The 24,721-nt window shown below is 36.5% G+C and overlaps 1 protein-coding gene across 1 annotated transcript in view; it reads right to left on the reverse strand.

Moving 5' to 3' along the window:
• Positions 1-24,721, reverse strand: part of RSRC1 (arginine and serine rich coiled-coil 1) — a 405,819-nt gene that overhangs the window by 287,392 nt on the left and 93,706 nt on the right. The window contains exon 5 of the mRNA XM_027875787.1: positions 14,378-14,551. Within this exon, the coding sequence (XP_027731588.1) occupies positions 14,378-14,551 (174 nt within the window). The remainder of the gene's footprint in view (positions 1-14,377; positions 14,552-24,721) is intronic.

A 24,721-nucleotide genomic window follows, 5' to 3' on the forward strand; every position in this document is an offset into this window, starting at 1 on the left:
AGTAAAAAAAGCAGGGGTAGCAATTCTGATCTCAGACAAAGCAAAAGCAAAAACAGATCTTATCAAAAGAGATAAGGAAGGAAACTACATCTTGCTAAAAGGCACCATAGACAATGAACTCATATCATTACTAAACATATATGCACCAAATGGTTTAGCATCCAGATTCTTAGAGGAGGAGTTCAGGGAGTTATAGGAAGAAATAGACAGCAAAACTATACTAGTGGGGGACCTCAACCTCCCGCTCTCTGAACTAGATAAATCTAACCACAAAATAAACAAGAAAGAAGTTAAGGAGGTGAATAGAACATTAGAAAAGTTAGGTATGATAGACCTCTGGAGAAAACTGAATGGGGATAGAAAGGAATATACTTTTTTCTCGGCGGTACATGGCACATACACAAAAATTGACCAAGTACTAGGGCATAAAAATCTCACAATCCAATGCAGAAAGGGAGAAATATTAAATACATCCTTTTCAGATCATGATGCAATAAAAATTACATGTAATAATGGGCCACGGAAAGATAGACTAAAAAAATAATTGGAAACTAAATAATCTAATCCTAAAAAACGATTGGGTCAAACAACAAATCATAGAAACAATCAATAATTTCATTCAAGAGAATGACAATAATGAGACAACATACCAAAACTTATGGGATGCAGCAAAAGCAGTTCTTAGGGGAAGTTTTATATCTCTAAATGCTTACATAAATAAAATAGAAAAAGAGGAGATCAATGAATTGGGCATACAACTAAAAAAACTAGAAAAAGAACAAATTAAAAATCCTCAATTAAACACCAAATTAGAAATATTGAAAACCAAAGGAAAAATTAATAAGATTGAAAATAAGAAAACTATTGAACCAATAAATAAAACTAAGAGCTGGTTTTATGAAAAAACCAATAAAATAGATAAACCTTTGGTTAATCTAATTAAAAAAAAAAAGAAGAAAATCAAAGTACTACTATCAAGAATGACAAGGGTGAAGCTACCATCAAGGAAGAAGAAATTAAAACAACAATTAGGAATTATTTTGCCCAACTATATGCCAACAAATTTGACAATCTTAATGAAATGGATACATATTTACAAAAATATAAATTCCCCAGATTAACAGAAGAGGAAGTAAAATACTTAAATAACCCCATCTCAAAAAAAGAAATTGAACAAGCCATCACTGAACTCCCTAGGAAAAAATCTCCAGGGCCAGATGGATTTACATGCGAATTCTATCAAATATTTAAAAAACAATTAATTCTAATACTATACAGACTATTTGGTAAAATAGGTGAAGAAGGAATCTTACCTAATTCTTTTTATGATACAAATATGGTGCTGATACCTAAACCAGGAAGAGTCAAGACAGAGAAAGAAAATTATAGACCAATTTCTCTAATGAATATAGATGCAAAAATTTTAAACAAAATATTAGCAAATAGATTACAGCAACTTATCACAAGAATAATACACTATGACCAGGTAGGATTTATACCAGGAACGCAGGGCTGATTCAATATAAGGAAAACTATCAGCATAATTTATCATATCAACACCAAAACTAACAGAAACCACATGATCATCTCAATAGATGCAGAAAAAGCTTCTGACAAAATACAACACCCATTCCTAGAGAGCATAGGTATGAATGGAGTCTTCCTTAAAATAATAAATAGCATCTATCTAAAACTTTCAGCAAGCATAATATGTAATGGGGACAAGCTAGAAGCATTTCTAATAAGATCGGGGGTGAAACAAGGATGTTCATTATCACCACTGTTATTCAACATTGTACTGGAAACGTTAGCTTTAGCAATAAGAGAAGAAAAAGACATTGAAGGTTTTAGAATAGGCAAAGAAACAAAGCTATCACTCTTTGCAGATGACATGATGTTATACTTAGAGAATCCTAGAGAATCAAGTAAAAAACTACTTGAAATAATAAACAACTTTAGCAAAATTGCAGGCTATAAAATAAACCCACATAAATCATCAGCATTTCTATATATCACCAACAAAGCCCAACAGCAAGAGATAGAAAGAGAAATTCCATTTAAACTTACTGTAGACATTATAAAATATTTAAGAGTCTACCTCCCGAAACAAACCCAGGAACTCTATGAACACAATTACAAAACACTTTTCACACAAATAAAGTCAGATCTAAATAATTGGAAAAACATCAGTTGCTCATGGGTAGGCTGAGCTAATATAATAAAAATGACAATTCTACCTAAGCTAATTTACTTATTCAGTGCCATACCAATCAAACTACCTAAAAATTATTTTATAGAGTTAGAAAAAATAATAACAAGATTCATTTGGAAGAACAAAAGGTGCAGAATATCAAGAGAACTAATGAAAAAAAAATGCAGGGGAAGGTGGCCTAGCCATTTCACATCTTAAATTGTATTATAAACCAGCAATCATCAAAACTGCTTGGTACTGGCTAAGAAATTATTTGATAAACCCAAAGATCCCAGCTTCTGGGATAAGAATCCACTCTTTGAAAAAAAACTGCTGGGAAAATTGGAAAAGAGTATGGCAGAAACTAGGCATAGACCAAAATCTCACACCATATACCAAAATAAAGTCTAAATGGGCACATGATTTAGATATGAAGGCTGATAGTATAAGCAAACTGGGAGAGCAAGGAATAGTTTACCTGTCAGATCTATGGAGAACAGAAGAATTCATGACCAAACAGGAGATAGGGGACATTACGAAAAGCAAAATAGATAATTTTGATTATATTAAATTGAAAAATTTTTGAACAAACAAAGCCAATGCAACTAAGATTAGAAGGAAGGTAGAAAACTGGGAAAGAATTTTTATAACAATTTTCTCTGATAAGGACCTCATTTCTAAAATATATAGAGAATTAAGTCAAATTTATAAGAGTACAAGCCATTTCCCAGTTGATAAGTGGTCAAAGGATATGAACAAACAGTTCTCAGATGAAGAAATTAAAGCCATCTACAGTCATATGAAAAAATTCTCTAAATCACTATTGATTAGAGAAATGCAAATCAAAACAACTCTGAGGTACCACATCACACCTATCAGAATTGCCAACATGACAAAGCAGGGAAATGATAAATGTTGGAGAAGATGTGGGAAAATTGGAACACTAATGCATCGTTAGTGGAGTTGTGAAATGATCTAACCATTTTGGAGAGCAATTTGGAACTATGCCCAAAGGGCTATAAAAATGTGCATACCCTTTGACCCAGTAATAGCACTTCTAGGGCTATATCCTAAAGAGATCACACAAACAGGAAAAGGACCTACATGTACAAAAATACTCATAGCAGCTCTTTTTGCGGTGGCAAAGAATTGGAAATTGAGAGGATGCCCATCAACTGAGGAATGGCTGAATAAGCTGTTGTATACGAATGTGATGGAATACTATTGTGCTATAAGTAATGATAAACAGGCTGACTTCAGAAAAACCTGGAAAGACTTGTATGGTCTGATGCTGAGTGAAGTGAGCAGAATCAAGAGAACGTTGTACACAATAATAGCCATGTTGTGTGATGACTAATATTGATAAACTTAACCCTTCCTGGCAATACAAGGATCTAAGATATCTCCAGAGGCCTTGTGATGGAAAATGTTATCCACATCCAAAGAAAGAACTATGGAAGTCGAATTGCTATTTTTTTTTCTCTTCTGTTGTGTTTTGTTTCCTCTTTCTGATGGTTCCTCCTATTGGTTTTAATTTTTATTTACAACATCACTAATGTGAAAATATGTTTAATATGAATGTAAATGTATAGCCTATATCAGATTGTGTGCCGTCTTGGGGAGGGTGGTGGGGAGGAAGGGGGAGAAAAATTTTAAACTCAAAAGTATATGGAAGTGATTATTGATATATCCAAATAAATTAATAAAAAAAGAAAACACTAGTGAAATTTTGTAGACTAATGAAAAAATTAAAGCAGATAGTTTTATTTTAAAGCTAAGTAACAGATAGGAAAAAATATTAACAATTACTGCTGATGAAGAGGAACAAATGCTATATTTTCCCTTGACAAATGTTATATTTCATCATTTAATAATAATATGAGGATTTCTTAGTCATACAACCAATACTACAAGCTAGGTAGAACCCCAACAAGGCTAAATCCTTATGAATACCAGACATTCACTCATCACCCCTCACCTATCAGCCTCCATGATCCAGCAAAGGCGCACAAATGGAGTGTGTCAGAGTTTACGCTGGGGACCCATACTGGGATCACCACGGGTGCTTCAGATATTCTGCCAACACATCTCATCCTCTACCAATCCCTACTCCACAAGTAGAACATACTGATTCAATACAATTAGAGAAGGAAAAGTAGAGAGCCAAGGGAAGAAGTGAGGCAGAGTGGTGCATAAGCAGCTGTACTGGGCCTGAGAGAAAGGGCATAGAAATACAGCTGGCCCTAGTTCTGTCTTTTCTAAGGTTATTTAGGTCAGGAACCTAAGTTGGTGAAAAATAAATTACCCAGTGTGAGAGTAGACCCAGGCAACTTTGTAACTGACCCATAAGGCTGTGGGCATCAGGAAAAAGGAAAAAATTAGAAAATAAAGAACCAGGAGTATAAGGGGGAAAGGCTGAATACTACAGATTGCAAAAGGAAGAAAACTCAGTAAAACCCAAAGCAGAACCATATATATTAACAAAAAAGATCCTAAAACTAGAACAGAAAATGAATACAAGAGTCTCAGAGAGATAACAAACATCTCTTAACAAATATTAGAAAATAAAGGAAAGTGAAACAATGTTTGATGAAGCAAAGAATCCAAGAGAATTACAAGAGAGCATAGAAAAACAACAAAATATTGCAAAATGGCTTAAATCCATACAAGAAGACAGTAGGAGTGAATATCAGAAGCTATAACTCTCAAAGAAAAAAATATTAAAAAAAACTCAAAGAAGGAATTTTAGAATACAGAGGTACTGAAGTGGGAGAAAATCTGTTAGAAGAATATCCAAGGACAGCAACATTAAAAGAACACTTCCTGTCTACATAAGCCAAAGCCACTGACGTTGAAGAGAAGATAAGCAGACACATTTTAAGAATAACAGTTTTATAACACCACTTCTAGGTCTGTATCCCAAAGAGATCATAAAAAAGGGAAAAGGATCCATATGTACAAAAATGTTAATAGCAGCTCTTTTTGTGGTGGCCAAGAATTGGAAATTGAGGGAATACCCATCAATTGGGGAATGGCTGAACAAATTGTGGTATATGAATGTAATGGAAACTATTGTGCTATAAGAAATGATGAGCAGCTAAATCACTATTGATTAGAGAAATGCAAATCCAAACAACTCTGAGGTTGTTTGGATCACACCTATCAGATTGGCTAACACAACAAAAAAGGACAATGATAAATGCTGGAGAAGATATGGGAAAATTGGAACACTAATGCATTGTTGGTGCAGTTGTGAACTGATCCAACTATTTTGAAGAGCAATTTGGAACTATGCCCAAAGGGCTATCAAAATGTGCATACCCTTACCCTTTGACCCAGCAACAGCACTTCTAGGGCTGTATCCCAAAGAGATCATAAAAGTGGGAAGAGGACCCACATGTACAAAAATAATTATAGCAGCTCTTTCTGTGGTGGCAAAGAATTGGACATTGAGGGGATGCCCATCAACTGGGGAATGGCTGAACAAGTTGTGGTATATGAATGTGATGGAATACTATTGTGCTATAAGAAATGATGAACAAGCTGACTTCAGAAAAACCTGGAAAGACTTACATGGACTGATGCTAAGTAAAATGAGCAGAACCAGGAGAACATTGTACACAGTAACAGCCACATTGTGCGATGACTGACTTTGATAGACTTAGCTCTTCTCAGCAATGCAAGGATCTAAAACAACTCCAAAAGATTCATGATGGAAAATGCTATCCACATCCAGAGAAAGAACTCTGGACTCTGAATGCAGATGGAAGCCTACTATTGCTCTCCTTTTCTTTTGTTGTTTTATTTTTTCTTCGTTCTCATGATTCCTCCTATCAGTTCTAATTCTTTTTTAAATCATGACTAATGTGAAAATTTGTTTAACATGAATGTATAAGTAGAGCCTATATCTGATTGCATGCCATCTTGGGGAGGGGGGAGGAGAGGTTGGGGTAGAAAATTCAAAACTCAAAAGTGAATGCTGAAAACTAAAAATAAATAAATTGATTATTAAAAAATGAATAACAGTTTTCCTGGAAAAATAGTTCAAGTGATACTTTCTGCACCATGATGCAGGAAACTGCCTAGAACTTTCAAATACAGAAAACAAGGCACCAGTCCACAGATCACCCACAGGTAATTCCAATGACAAACAACAAGTTTAGCAAGCAGACAAGAGAAGGTCATTCAAATATAAATAAAAGGAAATTTGAAAAACAGAACATTATTCTGCACCCACTAGAAAGAAAAAAAGGGAACAGCAATGTATTTTCTGAAAAGGAAGATGACATAAGATTGGAATAGTCAATGTTGCAGGAGTTGTAGGAAGATAGGCACATTAGTACATTGCTGGTACAGCTTTCAATCAATGAAACTCTTTTGGAAACTAAGTTAGAATTATGCAAATATCTTCTGACTCAGAGATTCTACTATTCGGTTTATATCCCAAGGAGGTCACCGATAAGAAGGAAGTCCCTACATACACCAAAATTATCATGGTAGCATTTTTTGTGGTAGCAAAGAACTGGGAAACAAAATAGATGCTCATAAATTGGGAAATGGCTAAACAAATTGTGGTGCATGAATGTAATGGAATATCAATAACATTACTATAAGAAACAACTGACTATGGAAAAGCATGGAAAGACTTATACAATCTGATATGGAATGAAATAAGCAGAGCCAAGAAAACAATAGACACAATGACCATAACAATGTAAAGGGAAAGAACCACCAAAAACTAATTAAAAGTGAATGTTGCTAAAATACAAAGAAAAATGAGAGCACACCTACACACTCCACTCCTAAGCAGAGGTGGGAGGTCCATGGATGTGGTACATTGCATATATTTCCAAGTTTTTTTGATATATTGATCAGTTTTACTGATTTTTTTCTTCTTCCTTTTTTTTCCTTTAAAAATATTATTTGTCCTCACCTGCTCCACACACTTACCATCGCCTTAGGGATCACAACATATAGCTGCAGGTGGGGGACTGATGGATGGTTCCTTTACTCATTTCTTCCTATTTCAGACCAATTCTTTTCTCTCCTATTGCCCCTTCCCTCAACTACATTAGTCAGAATGCCTCCTGGATGGTTTGGCTCAGTAAGGACCTGGGCAGGTCACTTGACCCTGTCTGCCTCATTTTCCTCAACTGTAAAATGAGCTGGAGAAGGAAATAGCAAGCCACTCCAATATCTTTGCCAAGAAAACTCCAAATGGGGTTGCAGAGTCAGACATAACTGAAATGACTCAACAACAATAACAACAACAACAAAAACTGTGTATCAAGCCTAAACCTGCCTCTTAGCAATGGTCATCTCTTGTTCTTAGTTCTGTCCTCTGGAGCCCAGCAGAAAAAAATCAAATGTTTTTTACCCATGACTGCTGTTCAACTGCTTGATGACAGCTATTCTATGTTCCCCATCTTCCTTTTTCTAGGCTAAACATACATGATTCCTCAGCTATTTTCATATGGCATAATCTAAAGGCCCTTCAATCAACATGGTCATTTTCCAGTCACTTTTCCAATTCTCCAATATACTTCCAGAACCAAACAGAATACTCCAGAAGCAGTCTGACAAAGTTGAAGAAATAATATCATTTCTCCAGGCTGGGATTCTATGACCACTCTTGGATTTTTTAGGTGTAGTGTGACACTATGGCCTCATAGTGAGTTGGCAGTCCTCTAAAAGGTGAGAACTTCTTCAGATAAACTTCTCTAGCCATACCTCTTCAATCTTGTACCTAGGAAACTGACTGCTGAATCCAGGTATAAAATTTTACATTTACCTACATTCAATTTCATCTTATTAGATTTATCTCAATGTTCTGGCTTGTTGAGATCTTTTGGAATCCTGTAATTCCACATGTTTGTTGTATCTTCTGAGTTCTGTGACATCTGCAAATTTGATAAGTATGCCATCCATGCCATTATCCAAGTCAGGAATAAAATGTTAAAGAGCTCAGGGCAAAGCACAGAACCCTGGGGCATTCCACAGAAGACCACCTTCCAAAGTGCCATTAATGAGTAATTGTTAGGTCTGGGTCATTCAACCAGTTCGAAATCTACCACCACACTGCCACAAAAATAACATGAATTTCCAAAATGTTTTGCTAAATCTAAGTAATAGTTCATACCACATGAGAAAAAATTTGTAAAATATGCTTAGCTTAGTGTTTGATACACAGGGGGCATGATCTCAATGCTTACTCCCTTTTTCCCACGCTTCTACTACCAAGATGATAACTGACAAAAAGGATGTGAAATAAGTCATCCATGATCTGTTCTCTAAATGTTCATTAAATGCTGCTTTAACAAGACATGCGAGAATTTTTCAAAAATCAAAGCCAAGATTGTTGGTAGTTTACAGATTACAACCTCTTCTCGTCTGTTCTTAGGTTTTTTAAAAAATCAGGACATTTAACCTTCTCCAGTTTTACAGTCCCCCCTCCCCGCCACTTTCTCTACCATCTTTCAAATATCACTGATACATTCAACAATCACCTCTGCCAGTTCTTTCATCAACCTGAGATGAAGTTTGTCTGGGTCTGGTAACATGGACTCATCAAAGAAAGCTAAATGCTCAATTATCATCTTCCTACTTACCTTGGGTTTCAACTAAATAGTCATTTTTGTTCAATTCTTTCTAGGTCAAGTATTATTTTCCGTGACAAAGAAAGAGAAGCAAAATCAGAGTTGTACAAATGTGCTTCCTTCAGTCAGCTGCTTTTGTGATCCCAGCAACCCTGAGTTGCAGTCTTAGCTCTTCTTTCATTTGTCTTTTTCCCAATAAAACTTAGAAACAAAATAAAGCCAAAAACCTTACATAAGCAAGCTGAACGTCATTTTAAGTTTAAAAAATACATTAAGTGCATATGAGTACATTCTGTTTATCTGTCCTAATAAAATAAATATTAACTTCTTTTGCTTGCAATATGACTACTTGTGTTAAAGGTATAATAGCTTGCAATCAAACATTTACCCTTCGCCACTGGTGAAAGGCAACAAGATCTCTTTACAACATCTCGTCTTTTTCAATAAATTTTGCATGAAAACATGTTATCCAAGCACAAAGTTGCCTGCTGTCGCATTGGAAGTGTGATAAATGTTTAATGAAAACAACACCACACAGCTTGGTGTCAGACAACAGCTATCACACAGACCTGCTTTGATCTAAACAGACACTTAAAAGGAGTTCTGAGCTTGCTTTGCACCACAGAACTCTATAACCTATATGCAAATAAGAGTAAATTAGCATAAATGACTTCCTGCTGCATAAAGAAGAGGTAAAGAAAAATATGACAGGCTCCATGAGTATGTAACCGCTGTCAAAACTTGAAGTCCAACATCCCCAAATTACTCTCAACATCTTCTGCCAAGTTCTAGTTAAGAACAATCTTACCAACAGGAATTTACTGTATAAAAATGAGCAAGAAAAACAGCTGGAGCACTGCCAAGTTATCCAACAAAGAGATGTGGTGGCAACGGGAACGGCACCAGGGCCACAGTGAAAACTCTTGACCAACACATTGTGAAAGAAGCTCTGTTGAAGTTTTACCTTCAGGAAGGCATTAGAAATGCTTTCTGTCAAATACAAATGCTTATAAAATCATGGGTCAGTGTCAGATTTGTTAGAGTTCAAAGAAATCACTGCCATAAAAATTCTAATTTCCAATGATCTATTTTTTAAATAGATGCTCATTTTTAAATGTAAAGTTTATAAAACACAAAAAAGCCACAGGGGCCTGGTCTCATGTCAGACTCTCCTCTAGAGATACTTGGAAAGATTACAGAAAATCAAAGAAACCAATGGGAGTCCATGCTTAGTCTGTTTGGAAGAGCCTATTCAACCTAAGAGAAAGTTCTTAACTTGTGGATTAGTGTTTTCAAAGACAAACCTTACTACCCATTAAAGTGTAAGATGTCAAGAATGGAGGAGGAGAGAGGGAAGAAAGTAAAACCACAAGGCTGGAGAAGAATATTCTAGGCATCTTGGTGAATATACTTCTGGGTCTAGCAGCCATTGTTTTGATAGGACACAAAAAGGCAAACCTAAAGTCACTTCAAAACAAACAGAATGCATTTTAATAATGAAAAATGAGTAAGAGAATTTTCCTATTTTGTGACTTAAGATTTAAATCACAATTGAATGTATTTTGACTTAAATTAAATCTGCCCTAACTCTATTCTTAAAGATAGAATTACCAAATCATTACCGATTAGAGAAATGCAAATTAAAACAACCTCACACCTATCAGATTGGCTAATATGATGAAAAAAGTAAAATGCTGGATGTTGGAGGGGACGCGGGAAAACTAGGACACTAATGCACTGCTGGCAGAGTTGTGAACTAATCTAACCATTCTGGAGAGCAATTTAGGACTATGCCCAACGGGTTATAAAACTGTGCATACACTTTGATCCAGCAATACCACTGCTAGGTCTCTATCTCAAAGACATCCAAAAAAAGGGAAAAGGACCTATTTGTATAAAAATATTTATAGCAGCTTTTGTGTGTGTGTGTGTGTGTGTGTGTGTGTGTGTGTGTGTGTGTGGTGGCTAAGAACTGGAAATCAAAGGGATGCCCATCAATTGCAGAATGGCTAAATAGCTGTGGTATATGATTGTGATGGAATATTATTGTGCTATAAGAAATGACAAGCAAGATGATTTCAGAAAAACCTAGAAAGACTTACGTGAACTGATGCATAGTGAAGTGAACAGAACCAGGAGAATGTTGTACATAGTAAAAGCAATACTGTTTGATGAAGAACTGTGAATGACTTAGCCAGTGATCCAAGACAATCCCAAAGGACTAATGATGAAGCATGTTGACTGAAACATGTATTTTTCACTTTCTTTCTTTCATTTTTTTCTTTCGAGTCTTCTTGTACAAAATGACTAATATGGAAATTGTTTACATAACTGCACATGTGTAACCTATATCTGATCACTTACCTTTTCAGGGAGGGAGGGACAGAATTTGGAACTCAAAACTTCAAATAAAAATGTTAAAAAATTAAAAAAAAAAAAGGGCCAGAAGCAAAAAAAAAAAAAAAAAAAGTACCATTACAACTTCAGATTAAAAAGTAAAATGTCAACTAATACTACTGACACATGTACTACCAACTAATCTTGCATTAATGTGATTTATAACTGTCAACAGCATCTTATGTCATATGATCAAAATCTTGCTCTAGAAGTCACAAAAGTCAGCCTTTCATAGATTACCCAGGTAATATACTTTATTCACCAACATCTAAAAAGCTTCAACTGAGACTCTCTGAGACAACTTTTATAAACCACTTCAACACAGTGCTGAATAAAGTCATAGCTTTTGATGAAAATAAATATCCAGGGACATCATAGTAACATAGATGTATATGTGTGTGTAGATATATGTAACATATATATTATATGTGTATTGAGAAACTATATATGTGTTTTTAGAAAATACATGTGTACTGAGAAAATTTTTACTGCCAAAATAAATTCACCTGACAAAATTAGGTAAACTAGGCTTGTTTTATGTTTTTTTTTTAATTTTTATGCAAAAAAAAGGAAACTGTCATTTTTGTGAAAATTAATACAACAGGAAAAATCTGTGATAAAGTTTTATAAAACTGGTGCCTTCCTGAAAAGCTACATGCCAAAAATCTTGACCTGAAGGTACCAGAAGGAAAGTTGACCAGCCAATCAGTATAATGCAAAGAGGGAAAATCATTCTTTTCTTTCCCTTAGATTTTCTTGGGGGGAAGAAAACTGCCCATTCTACCTGTTATCTTCCCAGTTATCTAGCACTTTCCAAAATAAACTAGCAGTAAATTAGTCAACTAAATTGGTAAGGTATCAGGCATTATGGGATAAAAATCTGATTTATAATCACAAATTTCTAATTTGTTAATTCTCTAATTTTTAAATGCATATTCATTAATATTCTCTTTTTCTTTTGTTAATATATGATTGTAAAGATGTAATTTTTCCCCTGAGGACTACAGAAATTTTGATAAGTTGTTTCATCATTACAATAATTTTCTTTCAGTTATTGTTTCTATGATCTGTTCTTTGGACCACTCATTATTTAAGATTTCATTGTTAAGTCTTCATTTTGGTCTGAATGTTTTGTTGCGAATCCAGATAGGAAGTAGACTTAGCTGCATCCTTACCCTGAAGAGCAAGGCCTCTTGCCTCTTATATTGGTGGCCTGACTAGAATCACTCGCTCACCTACTGCTAGGCTGTGGCTGGTCTTGCACTGTTCCTCTGGGTTCTGGGCTTTGGCCACTGGCAATGAAACTGAATCACCTGCTGAAGAACATCAACACCAGAACTGAAGGATACTGTTGATTTGGGCCAAAATGGGAGGAGTCAGTACTTGAAAAGGGACTATTAGGTGGCATTTATTTGCCATGAAACTCTTCCTGAAGAGATTGGCCAAAGCACAACAAACAGACCAGTTTGTGGCCATAAAGTCATTTCATTAAGACCATAAAGATCTCAGGCTGAATGGCCACACTCATTTTAAAGATGAGTAAACTGAGGCTCCAAAAGTTTAAGTAATTTGGCCATGGCAACATAGAGGTGGTATGGATTTAAAATCAGGTCTTCCTGACTGGAAATCTAGCATTCTAAGCAATTAGGCACACTTCCTAATTTTGACACATTCCCTGTTGTGACTCCATCTTACTCTTAATTCAACCCTGCTTGTTGAAGGAGAAAATATCAGACTCCAATTGAATTTGGAATTTCTAAGAAGTTGAAATAACCAATTTTCATGGAGAAAAATTAACAGCAGTTAATTTATCCAAAAATAAAATCTTTCCATTCACAAGTTTAACATTTAGTGCTTAAAAACAAATACAAGGTCGGTTTTTTTTTTTAAATGAATTTCCCCAAAATTAGAGAATCAAAAGACAGAAACATGCACAGATATGAAAAGGGTCATAAGGGCCTCATGAATAAGAAGGGAATTTAGAAAAAAAAAGTTCTCACATTCTGTGATCCATTTAACCTTTAAGTTAGCAGTCAAGATGTAAGAAGATCTTAAGGGAATGTTTTCAATGCACTGATTAAATTCTTCAATTGAACAATGAAGGCTGAGATAATAAAATTATTTTATATTGAAATAGGTAAGTACATTCACATGGGGATAAAGAAACAGAAGAAGACAAAAGAAGATCATGCCTGTAACATTGGGTATAATTGATGGAAAGATTCATTATTCACCTGCTGAGTACAAAATGAGAACAATGAGCTAGAAATTAATCTTTTACGGGGGGAAACTTACTTTTGATTTAAAGGTTTTTTAAAAGTCTTCTCATTTCAAATAGATGATAAGAAATAGGTTTCAATCTCTAGTTTCTCAGAACTTGGAACTGTTGCTACAGTAAACTCATGCATCTTATAAGTAATAAAGTAGGTAATGGTGAGCAAAAATAATTTTTTAAGGTAAGATTTCTAAGATATGATTTTCCTAAATAAAAGTCTGTTACAAAGTCCCCTCTCTGTCATCTTTATCCTTTCCTCGTAACTATTTTCCAACAAGAATAGCAATTGGGATTTGTGACTTCACCTGTATAGGGAACTCCCAGGGAAGGAAATTTCCTCTAGCAATACAACTTCTCTGCAACTTACTTAGAAAGTTTCCTAGGGCACAGAGGTTAAGGGACTTGCCTAGGGTCACACAGCCACTCTGTGTCAGAAGAAGGACTTGAAGCCAGGAAGTTTCAAGGTCTGCTATCTATCCACTAGGCCAAGTTGCTCTCCTTCCACAACAAGGAAAATTCAAATAATTTAAAATTTGTTTTATACTTCCAAGTTATATGCATGAAAAAGCAAGTATACATGATAGTGTTCCAAGGATTTGCCAGAATTTCTCAGTTACTTATGTTCCAAGGATTCACAATTTAAATATTTTGGAAAATCCAACTGAGACAAAGTTTTGAACACCTGGTCAGAGTATCTTACAAAGAATCTTTTAGATACTTTGTGCAGAGGCAAATTAACCAGGAGCAGTCAAATAAGAACCAGGAAGGGTCTGGTATGATTATTTGTTCTCACCGTTCCTTGCACTGTGAAATGCTCCAAAAACTAAGGCAGGAAAGGGAGGCTCCATGAGAACCTGAGAGAGGCATTCAGTTGAATGCTGCTTGAATCACTCTGGCTTCAGATTCATTTTCACTCACCCGCGCTTGGAGCTATGTAATTCCTTCTCCTTCCCTCTCTCTCTCTCCTTCTCTCTCTTCTCTTTTTCTCGGCCTTTACGACGGTCTCTTTCACGAGATCGGCTACGAGTTCTTCTGTGGCTAGATCTTTCACTACTTCGACTATGGGAACGAGGACGAGGCCTTGACCTTGACCTATGGAAAACATTTAATATAAAACAAATCAGTTTGTCTATTAACCAAAAGAAAAAATAGTTCCTTAGTTCTTAATTACAGTTTACCAGGAATTAAGAAATTCCATTAAACATGCACTTGTGTTAACTAAGTAAGATAATTTATCTATGTACTGCATTTCAAGCGACGTAAGGTCTAAAGCACAATGGCTGACTGACATACATCCTTGCAAGACCACTGGATGCTCAGGAAGCATCCTTTCGTTCCTAATGTCACCATTTGGGACTCCCCTCCTCTCTTCCTTTGCTTTGGCTAGATATTGCCTAGAACCAACACTACTGCTCCTAATTTCTCTACACTTACCTCAGGTAGGGTCCAGGGCAAAGGCTTCTATGATGGGTCTAGCAATGGCAGATTCAGTATGGAGAGTCAGGAGGAACGGATGGGGAAATGCTGAGGATCCTCCTACTTCTCCTCCACTACTGGCTCTCCTAATCCTAGCACTAACCTCCTTTGAAGGTTTCCTGATCTCTGGACCATTTCTCTCCCAACACCAAGGCCATATCCTGTCCCTTTCCCCAGAACCATTACCTCAGGTTCTGGGATAGCTTATCCAGCCCAGTCCAAATCTAGTTTTCTCCTAAAACACTGATGAATATATTACTGCAGTCTACTCTGAATAAAGACTTTGAACATTCAGAGATGTTTGAAGAGGATGTGGGAGGAAAATGGTGAGAATCGAGAACATATAAAAAGGAGAATTTAATGGTTCTCCATTTTAGCTTTGATTACTAACAGTAAATTTCAAAAAATCACAAAACTTAAAGGGCTATGAATAAGTCTATCTGGTCAGAAGCAACATTAGAATTGACAATGGAAAGGGAAACAGGAGGATCAGTCCATGGGACCCTTCATTAAAAAAAGAAAAAAAAAAAAGCAAAAGGTAACCAAGAGCCTGCCAAAACCAAGTGTCCCTCAGAGCTGACACCACAATAGGATACTGTCCTACCACACAGCTCCTTATCCCTGAGAGCTCCTTTCCTCTCTCCTTAGCTACCACAAGCCTCCATCCCCAGTGCTTGGACTCCGCTACTTTTACTCTGCCCTACTTGGATAGATACTCTGGATCTTGGGCCTTGGTTTGGACCTTCTACCAATAGCATTCATGGCCTGCTTGTCTTTTTCCGTTGTCTATTTATCTATTAGTTTTGGACTATACTTGAGACTTGTGTCTTTGCATACTAAGCTCTAGAATAATGAACTCTTGATCATCACTTAATCCTCTGGATTTGCATGGACTCTCAGTCCATGATGTCCTAAATTTGGTCAGTCCTCTGGCCACCACCTGAATACCCATTACAATAAATTGAGCTCCCATAGCTAGAAAGTAAAGAGCAGCAACTCCACAATAATAATTACGGCTACATCTCTGAGACAATCCACAACATTTGTTCTTCCCAGGAGCGATTAGACTGGGGTTTGAGAAGTGGAGGAGAGAAAGAAGGCCTTATAACATCTGATGCCATTTCAGAGAATCTACCAAATTCTCTCAGGATGTGATAAAGTTAGCTTAAAAGATTAAAATGTACTCAAATAAGGCATTTTACAAAACCCCAACTTAAAAAAAAATAGGAAAAAATTTTTGAAAAATTACTTTCTATAGCTAGAAATAGTACCATTAATCTAATTGCTATATGACTAACAGAGACTACTATTGTATCATTTTATGTAGTAGTTGGTACTTTTATCTCATAGCCTTCACTTTATTAACTTCTCATTGCAACTTTTCACTATGTGTGGACTTCCAGAGGGGTTTTAGTAGGAACGAAATTAACCAGAATGCTTGAGGGATAGATTTGTTCAGCATTTTAGTCTTGTGAATAATTGAGAGTTAATCTATCCATATACTCTCCTGCATTAGCAAATAAAATAGAGCAAACTATGAGCCTGAATAATTCAGGATCTTTCAGTACTTCAGGATCATCCTTCAGAATAACAGAATAATTGAATACTACCAATCGAGAATAAAAAGACTGAGTCGTACTAATCCCAGGGCACACCCCAGCAGCTGCTCTTTTAAATCAGTCCCTGATTTAAACTTTAGGAACATAGTCATTTTATCTTGCACTGTTCATGATGAACAAGTAGGCCATTATGAAGATAATTACAGCTTAGTCATAGAGGATGGAGAAATGGAAAAGTTTTATGAAGAACTCGACAAGATTGCACAAAGTATGATAGGTATGCCTTGATCTCTGGTGACTTCAACAACAAAAAAAGTACAAGTAGTTAAAGATATGTGGAAAAATATGATTGTGGCTACTAAAATAAAAGATACCAAAAGTCCTTCAATTACTTAGAAGCCTAGGGCCTTTATATAATTAATATTTTCCTTCAAGAGTTACTACAGAAGTTGCAATACCATCTGATTTACCCTGATTAAAAAGGCTCTGAAAAAAATTGAAATGGACAAGATATGTTTATTCTATTAACATATATAAAAGAGGCTAAGCCAATGTAAAATGGTTGCTACCATAAAGAAATCAAATATTGTAAGAGTGGGTTGATGAAGGAACAGATCATCGAAGTGGGACAGCACCGCTGGGACCCAATGCCGGAAACTGCTCCAGACTCCTCTTCTTCTTTCCTCTTCTTCTCCTTCTCTTCCTCTTCCCTTTTTCTTTCTTCTTCTTCTCCTCCACCTCCTTTTAAATAATGGATCTATAGTGAATTGGAGTAAGGTTCCTAACAGTACAATAGTAGTGGACTGAGGTTCCTGGGGATTTCTGCCTTGGCTTGGCCACATGTTCCATCCCCCATGAGATCTCCATGATTTTGCAGAAGCTATCTTCCATGCCTGGAGTGCACTCCCTATTCACTTCTGTCTCCTAGAATCTCTAACTCCCTTTAAAGCCTAGCTCATATGCCCCAACCTACATGAGGTCCTTCTTGATTCTCCCCAAACCACTCCCCATTACTGATGCTTCCTCCTCCACAAATTAACTTGCATTTATTTTATATATGCTTGTATGTATATATGTTGCCTTACCCAATAGAACGTAGGCTCATTGAGCTCAATTTTGTTTTTGAATCCCTATCAACAAGCAAAGTTTTTGGTATGTATACTTAGCAAATGCTTTTAGACTGGTATGTTATTAGTGATATTGCAAAACCATATTGGGTGGACAACCTTATTTGGGATATAACTAATATAAAAATAACAGCTACCATTTATATAGTGTCTATTATGTGCCAGGCACTGATAGGCGCTTTACAGATGTTATCTCATTTCTCCTTTCCCTTCTCCTTCTCCTCCCTTCTCCTCTTCCTTCTTCTTCTCTTCCTTCCTCTTCCCCTTCTCCTCCTTCTCCTTCTCCTTGTCCTCCTCTTTCTTCTTCTCAACAACCCCAGGAGGTAGGTGCTGTTATCGTTCCCATTTTAGAGGTAAGGAAAATGAGACAGAGAAAGGTTAAGTGACTTGTTCAAGGTCATACAGCCAGTAAGTATTTGAGGCTGAATTTAAACTCAGGTGTTCTTTAATCCTGGCCCAGTTTTCTATCCACTGAGCCACTCACCTACCTGCATCACCTCACAAAACACAGAAATTAACATGTGGAGATGGAGATCATGGTGTAAGATCCAGCTAAACTAAACTTTATCCTCAAAGCCTCTGTAAATGAAAAGTGAACAACCAAAAATATTCACAAAATGGAACAAATCTACCAGGCTTACACTAGTCATCTATTTTTCACCATCCATGACAAAAACAGATTGTTACATTTGGACTCCACTACCTCCTTCTCCAGGAAATGCTGTAAAGTGCCAATAGTTCTTAAGATACAAATCAGTCAGAGTGGCTGAACCTAACAAATGACATACACAAGAAATCTATACTGAAATGATTTGCTTCGAAAAGTATACAGGAATCAATTCTCAAGATTTTCTCAAAAGAAAAACACCCAAAAAAGAAAAACAATCATGAGTATTATTTTGAATTTTAAAAAGATAACTATGAAAAATTATCAGAGTTACCACATTTGTTTCTTCATCTCAAAAATATTTAGTGAGTTTCATTCAAACACATATTGAGGCTATCCTTGATGAAAATAGGAATATGGAACAGGTAGGCATAAGCTTTGGACAAGTGTTACAACTGGGAGGTAAGCTGGACCCAGAGAAAGAAAATAGGTCGTATGGCATTCAGGAAACGGCTTGTAGTGGAAAAGTATTTTTAATGAGCTGAACTGTGTCACGTTACAAAAGTCCAGTTTCTTACCTCTATACACTCATAATGATGCTAAAAATCATGAAACAATTTACCAAAAAATATTAATTTTACAAGTAATTATAAAAGTATAATGGCATATTAAGAACATGAAGAGGATGAAGTATATTGTAGACAACAAAAATGTTAAATAAAAAAGTACTGAGGACACATATAATTGGAAAAGGAAGCAAGTCAGTCATGCAGGAAGGAGAGCTAACAGATGGGCAATCCAAATGGGATACTGGTGTTACTAAAAGAAAAACAAAATATGAAGAAGGTCTTAAGTGAATAAGGTAAGATTTCTATGGAAGATTTATGACAAAATCTGGACAAGAGTCCACAGGATGAGAAGATGGTACAGTCTTCCATAGTGGTGAAAGAGGAAGAAACCATAGATCATTCTATATATGAACTTATTTTCTTGGGAATGGTTTCTCACAGGAGTCAAGTACATATGGTTGGTTAACTGAGGGTGCCAGTTAGATGGGTTTGGATTAAATTTAGGTCTTATTATACCCTACAAAGCAGATATTCTTATTACACTGTCAATCCCTACTTAAGTTTTAACTTAAAAGGAAAGGATTACTTGCCTATAACTATGGCTTTCTCATTACCTCACAGGGAAACTATTACACTCCCCCCCCCATACCACAGGTTATCCAGATAGAGGATAAATAACATCTCAGTTTACATGGCTCCTAATATTTTTAGAGTATGGGATGATGAAGGGTCCAAAGCCAACTCTCTTTTCTTTCCCCACAAATTAGCCTAAACCTCACAATCTCACCTCATTTACTTCATCCCAATTTGGATGCTAATTTTTAATTTTCATTTTATTCAACTTTATTATGCTATTCTTCCTGGAACATTTGGTTAACTGAAGCCTGTTAATATTAACCTCACCTGGGTAAAACCTGACACACAAAATGATAGTAATAAGGGAAGACTTTTGACATTCCTGAGATAAGGAACCAAATGAGAAGAAAGGAATACAGTATGTTTAAAAATCTCCCACAAGACTTTATTTGTGGAATTATTTCCTCAACACTGAGCTTCTGTTTATCTTTGTGACCTACAAATCCCTTCCCCTAATTCCCTCGATTAGCCCATTGTGACTGCTTTAAAACATAGCCCTGTAGTTCTGTAGGATTTTGCACCCCATGTTTAAATCTGTAACTTAGTCTGTTTACTAATGTAGTCTAACTGAGTTAGAAGGAAGCATGAGATAATGAATCTGTCTGCCTGACTCAAGGGCTTCTGGAAGGCCATAAAGGGGAGAGATTTCTCCCCTAACAAAGCTAATGGTTCTTTTTCTTCTTCATGATGATGATGATGATTTGCACACATATGTGAGTCTGTATGTATGTAAGAGGTATATATGTATACCCTTTATACACACACAGTAAATCACTGAATAATTTGTAAGGGCCCCCAGATATTATGACTCTAGGCAAATCCAAAGCACTTCTCACTGTACTGCACTGTCTCCTGATTCAGCTGTTTGTTCCTTCCTATGACTGTGTTCACATTACAGGTGACTTATAATAGTGGCAGCTCACCTCAACATGGACAGGCAGCTTTGCATGGGGACTAGAGAGCTGGCTTCAGAGTCAGGAATTCCTGGCTGAATTCCTGGGTTCAAGCCCCATCTTTGCCAGACAATCACTCGGCCTCAGGGAACTCTAAGACTGGAAGTGCAAAGTGGGTACAAATCTTCATTGGCGGAGGGCCTTGCCTCACTGGGGACACTTTCTACACCAATAAAATTATAGGTTCAAAAGAAAATTATTTTTAAGTTTACAAAGGACTTTCTTCTAACAGTCCTGTGAAGCAGGTGAGAGAGGTACCCCCATTTTTTTAGATGAATTAACTGCAGCTCAAAATGTCTAAGTGACTTGCCCAGAGAGCCTCAGCTAGTATAGGAGCCATTCTGGAACCAAAGCTAACCTTGCCTCCAAGCTGAGCCCTGACTCCACTAATCCATGTAGGGTGGAATACCTCCAGATAGGCAAAGGTTTGCTTGCTGCGGCCCCAGGGACCGTGCCTGCATCAGGATATACTCTAAACCAGAATGGTTTCTATGATGGCAACTTTGCCTACACTAAGATAGAAAGCAGAAGAAAACTGCTATACCCTGGAGCAAGGGCTTTAGAATTTGGTAGGAAACACACCTCTGAGAAATTTCAATAGCTCTGAGCAAAACACAGGCCCGTGGTCACTTAAAGGAATCTGTAGTAATGTTAATGACGATGATAACGATGAAAATAATAGTAATACTAACGATGATAGCTAGAATTTTTATAGCACTTACTCTGCGTCAGGTACCGTGCTAAGCACTTTACAAACTAACTCATTTTAATCTCACAATAAGCCTGAGAGTTAGGTGCTATTATTGTCCTTGTATTATGAATGAGGAAACTGAGGCAAACAGGTTAAGTGACTTACCCAAGGTCACACAGCTAGTAAGAGTCTGAGGTGAGAACTCAGGTCTTTCTGACTCCAGGCCTAGTGCTCTATCCACTATGCTTCCTGGATGCCTCTAGACTTAATGTCACTCTATAAATCCTTGTGTTCTAGATCACCTATCTTGGCTACCCCAAAAAAAATTTGGAGGAAAAATATGCGTGAAAAATGACAGGCCTCAATACCTCATTTAGAAAAATCACGATTGCTGGGCAGCACTACACATGCCTATAATCTCAGCTACTGCGGAAGCAGAGGCAGGCAAATCTCTGGAGCTGGAAGTTTAGCACTGGCATGGTAAGCATCAGGGAGTGGTGTACCAACAGACTGCTTAAGGAGGAGTAAACTAGCCAGGGCAGAAATGGAGTCTGTCAAAATCTCTGCGCCCATCAGTAGTGGGATTGAGCCCATAAAGAGCCCCTGCACTTCCAATCACGGGTAAGATGATGAGACAGTCTCATGAAAGGAAAAAAAAATACTCTTAAACGTTTTCAGTGAATCACTAAGTTGATTATTTTAGAAATGAACACAAAATCAAATACCAATTGCAAATAAAACAATGATTTAGGTTTTATGCTGCCATCAAACTAGATGTTAATTCAAATGTCTTCACTCGGTTTTAATATATTTTTAAATAAAATTCAAGAACAACAATCTGATACCTTTGCCTATTTTTTCTCATGACAGTGATTCTTTTAGAAATCTCCACTGAAAAAGTGTGATGCCGAAGGGCTTCCCCATACAGGCGGTCACGGACGGCAGAGAGCACCAGATAAACATGACAGAAGTACTTCATGTTTTATCCTTGAGAAACAGACTTTGCTAGAAAAATCAACAGAGAAGCCTCAAAAGAGTTCGAAAGCAATGTGAAGGTCTTCAATAAGCATTTTACCAAAACACGATGAGAGCAAAAGATCAGGACATCCTAGACATCAAGACCACATAAATGTTTCCAACATGGATAGAACACAAATGAATCCATATACATTCAATTCGTAAAATGAATTACTGCTTCCATAATATTAATCAAGTTTTCTAATTGGCTAATAAATATAAAAACATGTAATCAGGAGAAATACTCTCAGATTTTTGCCAATCAAAAACAAACTGCAATAACGGCCTCAAGAGCAAAAGCCTAATAACTAAGAATGTTTATTATAAAACAAATTGTGTCTCTCTACATTAAAATGTAGATGACAAGTTGTGTCATGTACAAGTAGGTTCTGTTCCAAAGGTTCACTGGTAAATAAGTTATCTGGAACTCAGAATGCATTTTCCCATGGAAAAAATATTATCCATGGCTATTAGGTCCCAAGCAAATCAGTCAATCAACAAGCATTTATTAAGCACTTAACTATGTGATAGGAATAGTGACAAGCACTGGGGATCTAAAGAAGGGAGGCAACAACAACGACGACTGTAACAACACAAAAAAAAGACATTTAACTCATGGCATTATTGAAAGACAGTACTAACAGTACTATTTCAAACATACCTAACAAACAGAACACCGTATTCATGGAAAAATATGGTCAAGATGACCCCTAGATGTATGACTGAAGATTCAGAGTTGGAAGGGATCTTAGATGTCATTAAGTCCAATTCTCTCATTTTATAATGAGGAAACTGAGGCCCAGAGCGATTAGGTGACCTGCCCATGGTCACACGGGCAGGAAGAAGTCGCATCGTCATATATGAAGCCAGGTCCTTGGATCCAAATTGAGTGCTGTTTGCACTACACAGAGAACTTGGAATGAGAGAAGCTCAGTAGGCCATGAACTAGTTCTTTGACACCAGTAACTTACAAACTCCCTGAATTTGCATAAAAGAGCACTTAAATTATTTTCAATTGAGAAATAAAAGAGTAATTTCCCCCTCTAGCTACATGCTCTGATATTACTCTACCACCAATTTATAAGAATAGCTTAGCATTTAAATAGCATATTAAGGTTTGTAAAGTATTTATATTAACTCATTTGAGCCTCAAAACAGGAATAGAAACTTTGTGAGAGAGATGCTATTCTCATCTCCATTTTACAGATGAAGAAACTGAGGCACATAAAAGTTAAGTAACTTGCACAGTATCACATATCTACTAAGAGTATGAGTCAGAATTCATACTGAGGTGTTACCTAGCTGCCTCATTTAATCATGAAACAAATTTGTACAACATTGTTCTTAGTTTGGGATTTACTTATATCATACTACAAGGTATTTCATCTACTTATCCAAGAATCACTACCAAAGTAATGCTTCCTGTAACTGTAGAAAGCAGTAGCCTACAAATAATTTAATTACAGAATGGGATTCAGAGCGGACATTATTTTACATGAATCATTAAACTTTAAAACTGAACTCTAGAATTTCATTTCCAGTATTATTTAAGGACACAGAACCTTGCCTAGCACAGAGTAGGCACTAAACAAATGCTTGCTGATTGTGTTACACTATTACTTATTATTCAGTGGCAAAATAACAACTATAATTAATAATCCCTGAAAGCCCTTCTACATTGGGGGATGGGGAGAAAGGCGGTATTGAAGGGCATACAGTGATATGAGGGAATGCCAGTCAAGACAATTGACGTACAGGAGCAACTCTATGTGTCTTGAGACCACGACAGTCGCTGTGAAGGCCTAGCAGGAACAACAAAACGCTAGTCAGCTGTGCTCTGGAGACACCACTGATGGAGTTAGCACTTGGATCAAAGTGATGAAAATGCTATGATGAATCTAAGGAACATAAAATGTAGAGGGCTGCAGTTTAGATCTATTCAAAACCATCTTAATGAACGGCTTGACACAGAAGACAGAAGAAGTGGCACTTTTTCATGTTCAAGTACCACAAGAAGGCAAGATACAAAAGAACAAATAAGAACTAACCAATATCACACCTGCTGGGATATCATAGTTTTGCCTAGCCTCAAACTCATCAACTCTCTACTGAACAATTGAGTATGGCATCCATCTTAAAAAAGAAATAGAACAATTGCTAAATCTAATGGTCTTTCCTGAAGGAACTCAGTCAACAAAAATCAGCAAAGAAAAACCAAACAAACGGCTGGGTCACGGGGATTAATTTATGGAACCCATGAGTTTTAGTATCAGGTCATTGCTAACAGAAATTACAGCAGGGTTATCCCTAAGGAGCCTAGATTTAGTCATCAATGCACAAGTGATCCCCTTCCATCCCATTGTTTTACTCTCTCATCTTCAGTATCTCTTTGTCTACTAGCTGCTTCCTCACTGCCTATAAATATGCTGATGCCTCTCCCTCATGCTCAAAAAATGTTCACTAAATTTCATCCCATGTCATATCTCTTTTCCCTTTTGTGGATAAATGCCTTGAGAAGGCTGTCTACAACCCATGTTTCCACTTCCTTTTCTCCCACTCTCTTCTTCTCTTGACACTCTAGCTTCAGAAATCATCATTCAATGGAAACTGCTCTCTCTAAAGTTACT

This window comes from Vombatus ursinus, unplaced genomic scaffold (genome assembly GCF_900497805.2).
Source record: "Vombatus ursinus unplaced genomic scaffold, bare-nosed wombat genome assembly UNPS02014810.1, whole genome shotgun sequence".
Lineage (NCBI taxonomy): Eukaryota > Metazoa > Chordata > Mammalia > Diprotodontia > Vombatidae > Vombatus > Vombatus ursinus.